This window comes from Platalea leucorodia, assembly GCF_965183815.1.
Source record: "Platalea leucorodia genome assembly, chromosome: 3".
Taxonomy (NCBI): domain Eukaryota; kingdom Metazoa; phylum Chordata; class Aves; order Pelecaniformes; family Threskiornithidae; genus Platalea; species Platalea leucorodia.
Window position 1 is genome coordinate 55,976,218 of NC_138825.1, and position 12,047 is coordinate 55,988,264.

General features: G+C 47.2%; 1 protein-coding gene across 2 annotated transcripts in view; it reads left to right on the top strand.

Moving 5' to 3' along the window:
• Positions 1-1,432: 1,432 nt before the first annotated feature.
• Positions 1,433-12,047, top strand: part of UST (uronyl 2-sulfotransferase) — a gene marked incomplete at its 3' end in the record, with an annotated part of 166,778 nt that continues 156,163 nt past the window's right edge. For both annotated transcript variants that reach the window (XM_082305926.1, XM_082305927.1), the window contains exon 1: positions 1,433-2,021. In XM_082305926.1, coding sequence (XP_082162052.1) covers positions 1,757-2,021 — 265 coding nt within the window. In that variant the 5' untranslated portion in view covers positions 1,433-1,756. The remainder of the gene's footprint in view (positions 2,022-12,047) is intronic.

The following is a 12,047-nucleotide window of genomic DNA, read 5'->3' on the forward strand; positions in this document are numbered from 1 at the left end:
TGCTGCTGGGTGCCAGCAACAAAACGAAGCCAGCAGTCTAGGTAAGATTCAGGCATTTACCCAAGCCTTTCAGTGCAAGTGGACATCTGAATGCAGTCTCCTGAACAAAATTTCCAGCTGCAAGTGTGCAAAGATTATGAGTCAGGCCCTCTATATCAGGATGCAATTTTTAAGCCTAAAAAGGAAAAGGGTGATTGCTTTTTAATTTCTGCCCTGGTGAGTTGCACTGGGGTCATGATTTCCTACTTTTCTCCCAAACCACAGTCGAAAGAACTTGCTGTTGCTTAGAAATGAAAAGTCTCCTGTGATCCCACGAGCAGGACCTTGGGGAAGCTCCCCCTTCCAGCCAGGTCCATAAAACGAAATGGTGAAGTGGCAATGCCACCCCAAGGCCCCTCCTCCCACCACTGCTGCGTTGGCAACACAGCCACACGAGGGAATGAAATGTATTTGTAATTCCAACAATGCCCAAGGGCAAGAATAGCTCCAAATAAGCCATCGGGACATATTGGGGACATATGTTGTATAAAGAGGATGAAGCAATTAAACAGCTCAGCCCTGAGTGAACGCCATTCACCCTATGCATGGTAGGAAGCGGTTCTCTAGGAAAAACAGCATGATCGAGCAATTAGAGGCTGCATCATAAGCCATATGTACAAGGAGGTCAAATTAAGGTTACATGAGCAATCTTAATTTTCTAATTTCCGTACTAGTCTAAAGCCTTGTCCCCAGTAGACAACAGCCCTGCTTTAATCATCCCAGCAAAGCTGCAACGAGAAGAGCGATCCCTCTCTTCCCTCACGAATGATGTTACGTTACTACAGAGGTGCGGGATCTTAACGCTGTATTGGACTCGTCTAAATCACCGTAATATTGAACCTTCCTGCTGCTACCATCGCTGCAAGGGAAGATATGACAGCCCTAACGTAGCGCCTGTGGGCCACGGGGGCCCTGGCGCTCGCCGGGTGGGACGAGACCCCTCGGCCGGGCCCGGGGCCTGCCCCGGTGGGAGCGGGGCGGCCGGGGGCCATGGCAGGGTTTCGGGCGAGTCAGGCCCAACGGCTGCTCCCCGCCGGGCCGGCTGCCAGGGCACAGCCCCGCGGCGGGGGACAGCGAGAAGCCCTGCCACAGCCCCTGCCCCGCGGGCACCGGCCGCGCTCCCCGCGCAGCCCCACGGCCCCAGGGCAGCCGGCGGCGGCAGGGGCGGGCGGGGCAGGTGGGTTAGGCCGGCCGGGGCGGGCCGGGCCCCGCCGCAGCCAGGCCGCTGGGCCGGCGGCGCCCGGCGGCGCCCGCAGGGGTCGCTCGCGCGGAGGCAACGGGCGCCTGGCGGGGACCGGGGCCGGGCCGGGCCGGGCCGGGCCGGGGCGGGGGGCGGCGGCGGGGCCGGGCGGCGCGCACAAGTCGGCCGCGAGTGGCAGGCGGTCGGCGGCGGAGCGCTGGCTGTAACTTGACACCGGAGCGAGAGGCCGAGCGGAGAGAGGGAGCGAGAGCGAGCGGCGGAGGAGGAGAGGAGCCCGGGGGAGCGGGATGGTGACCACCTCCTTCCCCTCCCCTTAGCGGCGCTCCGCAGCAGCAGCCGCCGCAGCGCCGGGGACTCTCGCCTGCCGCGGGGCCGGGGGCAGCCGGCGATGGGGACGGGACGGGTCCCCTGAGCTCCCGGGAACTTTCCCCGCCGCGGGCAGCCGGAGCCGAGCAGGCGGATGGAGGATGCGCTTTCCCCGGCGGGCTGCGTGACCTGGCGGCGGCGAAGGGGAGGATGAAGAAGAAGCTGCAGCACGGCGGCGGCGGCGGGGACTGCCCCGCGCCCCGGCCCCCCGCGGCGGCGGCGGCGGCGGCGGGAGGGGGCCCGGGCCCGGGCGGGGGCTGGAAGAGACGGCGGCCCCTCTCGCTGCTGCCCTTCCTCTCGCTGCGCGACTACGGCTTCTGCATGGCCGCGCTGCTGCTCTTCTGCCTGGGCTCCCTCTTCTACCAGCTCAACGGGGGGCCCCCGCACTTTCTGCTGGACCTGCGGCACTATCTGGGTAAGGGCGGCTGGCGGCGGCGGCGACTTGTTGCGGCGCCTCCTCGCCCCCCGTGGCGGCTGGGCTGGGGCCTCCCTCCGGCGCCGGGGGCGGCCGCGGGTCCCCCCGGCTTCCCGGGCGGCGGGAGCGGGGCCGGGGGCGGCGGGAGGCCGGGGCTGCCCGGGAGGGGCGGGCAGGCGGGACGCGGGGCGGAGAGGTCTGACACCGGGGTGGGAAGGGCCGACGGCGCCCTGGGAGCAGGGCGTGGGTGCGCGCCCTCTCAGAAGTTAATTTTGGTGAAAGGTAGGGTCCCCTTGAGACCCCTCCTCGGACCCGAGCCGGACCTCTGGCCGGGGGCGGCTCTTTGCCTGCCCGGTGACCGTCGCAGAGCGGGGTCTGGCGGCCGCCTCTTGCCCTCAGGTCGGGGCTGAGGCGGCGGCGGGGAGGGCAGCGCGCCGGGGGCGCGGGCGTATCGGTCCTGTCAGCGCCGCCGCGCCGGTGCCGGCGGGGGGGAACGGGCTGACAGGGGGCTCCTGGCAGAAGATGCTGCTGTAGAAACAAACGGGCCAGCCCCCAAACGGGCAAACCAAACGCGCCTACTTGGTGACCCGAGCATCCGCCCGTGTGCGGCGGGCTCGCTTCTGGCGAGGAAGGTGCGCTCCGCGGCTTGAGCTGGCCCCGGCGCTGAGCCGCCGCCGGCCCGGCCCCGGCCCCCGCGAGCCCCGCGCCGGGGCCTGTCGCCACCGTCCTCACGTTGACCGCAGTTCTGCACGTGGTTTTTCTTTGTGCCCAGTTCCCACACCGCTAAACGTCGCTTCCCTGCTTAACAGAGAGGCTGTGAAAAACAGAGCGTATCCTGAGGTCATGTAAGTACCTGGGGCTGGCAGGACTAGTTCAAGTAGGGAACCAAAAACTCAGGGTTTCTCCGTGTGAGAGGATTACTACAGAATAATTTGCGGTGTGAGTTTTTACCACGTTAGCTACTCTGTGTTAGTGGTCTGTGAAGGTAAGCCTTTGGTGGTACGTGCTTCAGGAGGGCAATCCATGCGACACGGTGTTAGGTTGCAAACAAAAATACTTGCATTTCAGAAAAATAAGCTGAAAATCCCTATCTGCTTGAATGCATTTTACGAGTATCTTGGGAATACGACTCGGTGTGCGCATCTGTTGCTTTTCTTTAAGGGAAAACTATCCCATGGCTTCAGTTAACCGATGAGAGAGTACGGAGAGGACACGGCCAGGATCATGTGGGAGGTGCACGGCAGTAGGACAAGAGGCAACAGACACAAGTTGCAACAAGGGAAATTCCAGTGAGATATTGGAAAAAAAAAATCTCAATGCGAGGGTGGTCAAACATTGGAACAGGCTGCCTGGGGAGGCTGGGATGTCCTTGCAGATATTCAGAACTCGGCTGGACAGGGTCCTGAGCAACCCAAGTCAACTTGTCCCTGTTTTGTTGAGGGGATAAGTCCAGGTGAACAGAAGTTGCTTCTAGTTCACGTTATTCTGTGATTCTACTGTAACTGGAGAAAAAAATCAGTGAAAATTCAAGTGAAAACAGAAGAAGAAATGCTTTGAATATTACTTCCCAAACACAACAGAGTATTACCTTTTTGGCTTGGGTTTTAATGACTTTTTTTTTCTTCTTTTAATGCTATAATTAGGAAGAAATTCCTCCATTGAAAAGGAAATAGACAAATTTTCCACCAAGGTAGAAGCAGGTTTTGCTTACAATTGATTGACTTTTTAATGGGATCAAGCACAGATGTCTCTTTCAGAGGAAAGCTGATGTCAGTTTTTTAAAATTTTAATCTTCATCAAGGATGAACATTGCTTGGCTTGTGTGGGAATAGGCTGTGAGAAACACAGGGCTGTGCAGCTTCTCACTTTGTGTCCTTTTGACTGCTTTTGATGGATCCGGGAATTAAAACTAGGATCTACTACCCTAACCACTCTACCCAGTAGTTGTGTCTCTGCTGGAAAGTCTTCTGAGGCCTACAGATGAAAGGCTTGGAAACCGCTGCGTCTTGGTGGATGGGTCACGATAATTTTTGTGAGGCGCTCAGCAAGTGCAGAAAAGCCTTTATTGTGTGTGCCTGAACGTGATGAGCCTCTGGGGAAGGAGTGCACTCCTCTTTGAAAATGGTTTGGGTTTTTTTTTTTTTTCTTTTGAAGTTTTGGATTCTCTCAGGAGACGGGAGACAAGTCTATCTGTTAATGAACTTCGGCACTCGTTATATCAATTAGTATAGAAATTTCCTCTCTGTGCTTGGGTCACCTGGGATGTTGATGAGACAAGGACTTGCCTAACATCCTGCAGCAGGCCGGTGCCTGAGAGGGAAGCAGAGTCCTTGTGGCTGGAGTCCTAGTGCCCGCTAAGCAAGCAGTGCTGCTGCCTCTGCTGAGAAGTGGAACATACTTTGTCTGATGCTAAGGTGCCTGTTTGCGTGCTACTTTCTAAAGTTATTTTACACTTCCTTGGTGTGCATTCACATGGGTTGTCAAAGTTGATCCGTGTGGATGACATTGCTAAAGGTTTTTTTTTTTTTTGTACTGAGTGTACGTTTTGCAAGAATGGTGCATGCTACTTGAGGTATCCAACTGGGAAGGTCTGCAAATTACGAACAATTTTTTTGTAACCAGTAGTCCTGTTGTCTTCCAGGGAACTAACAGAACTGTTTGGAGGAATAGGTATTGGACATCCAGTCCTGCTAACTACCAAAGCCCTACAAATGTACATGTGTGTGTTATACAACAGTTGGACTAGTCAAGTCTCACGATATTAAAAAAATTAAACTTTTTTTTTTCCCCCCTGAAGCCACAGATCCAGTGTACAAGCAACTTTTTCCTTCCAGTCCTTCCAACCCACAATTTATGGTGTTAACATTTAAATCCCCAAACAGAAAGGAGCAGTTAGTTTGCAGGCCATGTTTGCAATGTGTGAATTTTGCAACCACCCTTATTGCATTTAAATCTACAAGAACCGAGAAGGCCTAGACCAAAGGGAAAACTGATTTCTCTGTTTAACTACTTAGTGGCCTCCACAATGTGGGAAGGGGTCATCTTGTCTCACTTTGGGTTTTTATTTGCATTGCAAGTTTCAGTGTGCTGCTCGTGGCTAGTGATGTTACTCTGGAGGGAATGCTTGGGTGTTTTTTACCTCAGAACTTGAAAGGATGTTCCTAAGTAACAACACAAAACTTCAATTGTGATCAGGATAGAAATCACACCTGCATCAGGCAAGCGTGTGCATAAAAGAAAATCTAGGCAGTGTGAAAACGCTGGGGTTGAGAAGCTTTCATTTTGTTCTTAGGCCTTTATCATACACTGTGGAGGAGGAGGAGAGGAATAAGTTTATATTTTCAAAGGAATTCAGTGTGAAGATTTGGTAGTTCTATGAACTTTCCTTTGGTGGTGGTGGGAATGAGTGCATTTTCAGAATATTCAGACTATTAGTAAATTTTCTTCTTCTGGACCAGCTTCTCTGGTGTCCTGTCTGTATGCACCTCCCTTTTTGTTTGATTGCCATACTGATTGGGGAGGATCTGTTGGAAAAACATTTTGGCAGTTTGTAGGGGGAGAAGGTAGCTATGTTCAGTATTTCCACTTCGCATCGCCTTCTCTTCTCTTGTAAAACTCTAGCAGAGTCGTATGGAGCACATGAAAGTAAATTAGTAGATACAAGGCGGTGCTTCGTTATTTATTCCATTCTGACTTCAGGCTCGTAATAGTTCAGAGGACAGAAAGGTCTGTGGAAAGCTAATGGTTTCTGCTGTCTGTTCTGGCTGTGGTTCACAGGAACATGCCGCAATTTCACACTGTAGTCATCCCATCAGGGTAGATCTAGAGCCCTGGTTTTCAGCATGTAATCAGTGGGGGTGTGGGCGTTAGTGGGTTATTTCTGAAGAATCTGTGGAAGATACTTAAAAGCATGGCTGTTGCCAGTAGGCTTAAATTTGCTGTATGGGGGTGCATACCAGACCTGGGCCATCCATGAGCTCCAAAAGACCAGAAAGTTTAAAAACTGCCAGGCTTTCCAGTAATAAACTGGAGTGTTGGGACTTCCACAGCGTCTATGAGGTCTTGCTTGTTGATTTGGCCAAGGTAATCCTGGCTCAGTAATCAAAACCCAACTCCAGCAGTGGGAGGAAGTGAGAAGAGTCTTCCCTTAGATGAGTAAGACAGAAATTGTAAATCTTGGACAGCCCTGTGGCTTTTGGGGAATGCACTGGGGACTCCATTCCCCTGCAACTGCGGTGGTTTTGCATTGCTATATTCTTCCCTGCTTTGGCTTGTGATATATACATGCTTCAAAATACAGAAATGAGTATTTCCAAGGGCTGGTAGCAACCCTCTAATGGCCAATAAAAAAAAATAATCTTTTGATCTTCAGTATTTGCAGTGAAAACTTGTTGTTGTTCAATGTCCATTAAAGCATTTCCCCTGTTGAACTCCGCAGGAGCCTGCCAACAAGTACACTGGTTTGATTGCATGTGGAAGTTGCCTGTGCTGTGGCTTGCTATGCAAGACAAAAGACTTAAGTGGCCAGTTGTGTTCTTCAGACAATCTCTAAATTACTCCCTACTCTCACTCTTCATGCCACTGGAAACTCTCAGGTATTTTGGCCAGGTGTGCTCCGTAGGCTTAAAGCTGTCACAACAACAGTTATGTTTATTTTGGACACGTGGGGGAATATAACCATCATTTTGTCAAATAGAAGAAGCAGAAAGAAATCCGAGTATTTGGGGAGATTGTAAGAAAAATCTTCAAAAATACTTAAAACTAAACACAAAGTGAAACTTTTTTTTTTTTTTTTTTAATGGAGGTAGTATGAATTGGCTTTATTTTGGTAGGGTGTTTGGAGGGGGGGGGTGGGGGGTGGGGGGTTGGGTGGTGGTTTTTTTTATTCCGAAGTGTCTGTTTTTTTCCTGTTAAGGCAGAGACAAAAAAGAAAAACTGACTATGCAAAGCAAACAATAAAAGTGACTGAGAGTATTTCGTATACAAATGTTATTGCTAAGCGGTAGAAGGTGGGGGGGACACAACAGTTGGAGGGGCTTGGGGGGGTTGGTTTGTGTTTTTTATTCTGGTAATACTGCATTTATGTCTAAAATGATGGAAAGCACATAATTCTTCAGGGCAAGCTTTTCTAAACAATAAAAGCACCTAGCATGCTTCATTATAGGTGAACAGCATGGTGCTTTTTTATGGCCAAAAAGGGTTATCTCATCCAGTTTTGTTTTGCACATGGATCATGAATCCTTTATGGTTTTGAAGGTCCTTCAGGTGCGTGACTAGGACAAACACACTCAAGGAAAGACTGTGAGGTCTATGGATGAGGTTTACCGTATGCTGACACAGTACCTGTTTCTGAAATGAATATGCTTTTAACAAGGCCCTGGTTACGTTCTTATTGGCAGTTTTTTTCTTATTGTTTTCAAGAACGTGTAGTGTTCTCAAAAGAGTTCTTCCATACTTTAATTTTGATTGTTTTCTCTGGCTCTTCAGTGGATTGTTTTATTCCATTGCGCTTAGAATTTATTACATTTTAAAATTCATTAACATTTTAAGGAACTGAAAGGGCAGTTTAGAAGCTGCTTCCTAAAGCCTTGAAAAGAGATGGTCTGAACCAAAATGACAAGTCTGTAGCTTTATCTTTCTTAATTAACTTTTCTGTCCTCTTTGGACTTCCTGATTTTGCTATTGTGAATGTGATACATAGTGTCTTTTAGATAAAATATGTTTGGACTTCCATTTATGTTGCTAAGCCCTCAAGCTATAAGTGAGCTTTTTTGGAAGACAAAAGATGTGCCTCATCTCCAAGAAGCTTTTGTTAAAAGGCTGCATGACTTGCTCATCACTCACAGCTTGTCCGATTGTAAGATTAACAAAGCCCTACCTAACGCATGATGCTGTCAAGGAATACCCGACGGAGAAGCAGAATGCACTTCGTTTTATGACTGACTCGAGCCTTCTGCTTTCAAAAAGATGAAGTGGTCGCTGGACTACGTTATCCTGGCTGGCCATAAAACACTGTGTACAGTGAAGTCATAGCAAAAAATGTTTAAGACTGTGTGAATGTGTTGTGATGGTATTCTAAATATATTTGGAAAATTGGACAGCATTTATTCAGAGATGTATTTTCTGCTTTCAAACTCAGACTTCAGTCTGGGACTCAGGTATTGCATATATGCAGCTGCGTACATTTTTCTGTTCATTTTGTCAACTTTGTTTGTTGACAAAGGATTTAAAGGATTAATTCAGTTCGTGATGAGAGGGAATCTTACTTCAGCTTTTTCAAAAATCTATTTCGTTTTGGTTTACTTTCAGATTATATGACAATGGAGTATATACACCTGTGAGAGGACAAGTGTCCTGGTTAAATGGGATGCTCCACCTGGGCTTGGGGAGATGAGGGAAGTTTCAGTTCGCTGCCCTGACAGACTTCATGTGACGTTGAACAAGTTGTGCGTTAATTCTACCTGCATTTAATCTCTTTTTGTCCAAAGGACATTTTGAAGATAAATGTGTTACAGAATATAATATTCTCAGATATTACAGTGATAATAGCCATAGAAATACTCGAAGGAAAAAGATACTTGTGATAAATCCTATTGTCGTGGAGGGATTTTGGCCATGTCAAAGAGATAAGGCAGATAGAGAGTGTTAGAAGGGAGCTCCTTTGTAGGCTGAGGCAAAGTCAGTGGTCCAGCTGCTTTTCTTTCAAGGGTATCGCAGCTGTACATTAACACAGTCTCTGTGCAGTTTTACTTCACGAGTTATTGCTATAATTGGTTTCCAGAGTCTCATCAAAGGGCATCAGTTTTTATATGTGTCCTCATATAGAAGACTTCATGCCCAGGAGAATGTACCCAGGTCACTTATTTCCAGTCGTGTTGCGTAGACTTAATTTGCAAAAATGAAAGTAAAAATACAGTTTCTTGAAGCTTCATTCACCTGAAGCAAATGGCAAACATTTTGTGCTCTATCAGAGAATACTTGGCCAAAATGAATCGTGGCTGTCACGGGAGCAAAAAAGTGGTTGCTGCAGTAGTTCTCATATTTTCATATGTAATTAGGGAGGAGAAAGATTGCTTTTGCTTAGGGTTTGACAAAGAACAATAAGCATTAAAGGCTGCCAGAAAGGGAGACTCTCTAGCAAAAGTAACTCATACAAAAGCTTCAACACTTCATGCTCTGTCAGGAAAAGAAAGGCTGTCTAATTTTTTTTTTCTCCTTAAAGGATCTGAGATAAACATCTGTGCTAACTCTACTGCACTGATTCCTGATAAAACTGTTTTGAAATGAATAGCACATGTCAAAATCAGCAGTGACAGTAAGTGGAAGTTTTTCATTCATTATTTAAGTATAGGTCTATATCATCAAAATTTGTAGAACGGATAGTGAATGTCTAATGGAGGGATTTGATTTTTATGTGATTTTTGGTGGGAACACTCTGTAAAGTGGTTGAACAGGTCAAATAAGATCCTAGGACTGTTCTGACACAAAAGCTCGAAACAGTAAATACAATGGGATGAAAAGAACAACAAAACATTTATTTTTCATATCTCATATTTTCCCAGTATCCTCTTGTACCCCATTTCCAGCTGGTAATCAATTCTTTCTCCCCCATCCTCCTCTTCTGATCCCATCATTTGAATTTGTATATTAATAATAAGAGAGAGTTTCTAATTTCTTTTGTGTCTAGCAAGAAACTGGCATTACTGAAATTGCTTGAGTGTGTTCTGTATGATAATCACCCAGTTTTTTTGGACATAAATTTGGGGCACTTAAGAGAGCCCTTCTTCCTGGGTTGTTGTCTTAGCCTTGTGTGAAGGTACTTGCACGTTGTTAGCTTCTGGCTCCTGTAATCCATTCAAGAAGAGCACTGCTGGTTATTTTGGTCTCATAGCTGTCCCTCTGTGCAAAGACAAGTTTGCAGGTGAGATGTAAGAGTTTGTTTTCATCTTGGACTGGAGAAAAAAGTCTGTTTATAGCTTTTTTTGGAAGTTGTGACTTTGCACCTGCTGCTGACCCCCTGCGAGCGCTGTTTTAAATTGCAGCGCTGTGAAAGGAAGCCCTGTGTGCTTCCGCCGTTACAAGTACAGCCAAGGGGGTGAATAGCCACTCTGTGTGCTCATGCGAGTGTGTATGAACATGCTTACCAAAATAAACTGCCGCGTTGTTATGCGGGGCAGATAATTTTTAAGGATGCATTTACAGCCCTTCCTAATGGGATTGTCTTTCCTGAAGAACTGGCTGGATGGGGGAGGTCCCCCTGCCCCCCTTCTGTGCTGTTGTGCTTTTGGAGCAGTAAGTTTTGGAGCCAGGGCTTGCAAGGGTCCAGGGGCTGCTCATTCTTACCATGGGGGCAAGAAAGGGATGAGAATCCTTTTGAAATTGGTGAGAATTAGGTTCCTCTTTGGATCTCGCTGTAAGATTCCTATCACTCTCGGCTCTTTGTCTGGATTTCCTGTCTTATCAGTGAGGGGAGAGAGCCACTTCCAGGTTATTACAGTTTATGATAGACATATGATGCAAGTAGGATCAGCCCTTTTCAGAGATGTCGGTCGTCTGTAGCCTGCTGCCATTAACTTGGAAGGGAACACCAGGCTTGAGTACGCTGCCAGTGCCTTAGCCGCTGCTGCCTTTCCCTGGGCAGCGGAGGTGCTTGCCTGTAATCTGACCGGTGCAGCAGTGGCTCAAAAGCATAAGCTAAAAGCTTGTGGTTGTTTTTTTTTTTTTATTGTTATTATTTTTTTAACTTTCAAGTGAAAGCTGTGGAAAATGATGACACATGACTTTTCACCAAGCAAAGTTTCCCCATCGTTATTGGTGAGCAGGCAAGTAGATTTTCAAACATAACTTATGTTTATATAATGAGGCATTTGTTTTTCTTTGTTTTAGAATCTGGGTTAGAGGATGTTTGGAGACTGGAGGGGTGGATGGGAAGTGGAGAGCAATTATTTGACTGAAATTTATTTTACTCTCTTGCTCTTTAGAGCTGCACTGAGAGAAGCAGACCCTCTTGTGTGGCAAATAGATGTTTGGCTTTGTAAGCATGGAAGCACAATGATTAGGTTTGTATTACGGTTTCTGAGTACTAATGCTTTAGAAACAGACATTTGGATGCTTGCCAAAGCTTGCTTCTTATCACTCTTCATGATTCAGGGTAGAAGTCATCAGGAGGCTGGGATGGAGATCATGGAGCACATGGCAGTTGGAGTAAAGAAGCAGTGCATCTCTGCCATATGTAAATAGTATGTTTTAGCACTCCTGAGAATGTTTATTTTAAAAACCTCTACCGGTCAAGTGAATGGTTGGCTCAGTTTAATGTATCTGCCCCAGAGAGAGGATGCCAACATAACATTGTACTCGTACAAGGTCACCAAACTGCTAGCAAGTGACAAATCTGTGAGATGTGCTACCAGTGGCTGGATTAAAAGCTGCTAGTCTAAGGGGATTTGACTTCTTATTTCAACTTTTTTTTTTTTTTTTCTTTCTTTTTTTTCAGTTTGGAAAGTCCTGGGTATTTGGGGAGAAGGAGGTGCTCCTTATAACTGTCCTTGCAGTTTAACAATACGTGTTTCTAAAATAGGTACAACAAATTTGTAACAAATAAATGAATGTTTCCTAGCTTTTGCCTAATTACTACTAGGGACTATTGTGAAGTCTGTGTTGTTGCTTGGCTTTTGATCAGAATGGCAGGTTACTTTGGAGGAAACTGATTGTCTCAAGGATTTTTACACAATGTTTCAGCCCAGAATTCAAAGCTTGTTCTTGAAATCTAAATTCCAGTTATGTGTCTTTTTACCTTGTAAGAGCCTTTAAACTTGAGAATTCTTGTGCAGATTAGAACTTGCATTGTTTTTCTGAATAGATTTTTTTTTTTGTCTATTTAGAATATGAAGTTGTACACTTTTGCTCAATGGCAGTGTCTTGTGTTGAAACAGGTGCAAGACCTGAAGGGGTTGGGACAGATGGGGAGATGTGAGAAGAAACCAAGCCTTATGTTGTTGTTTCAGAAAGTGTTTGAGAATTGTCTCA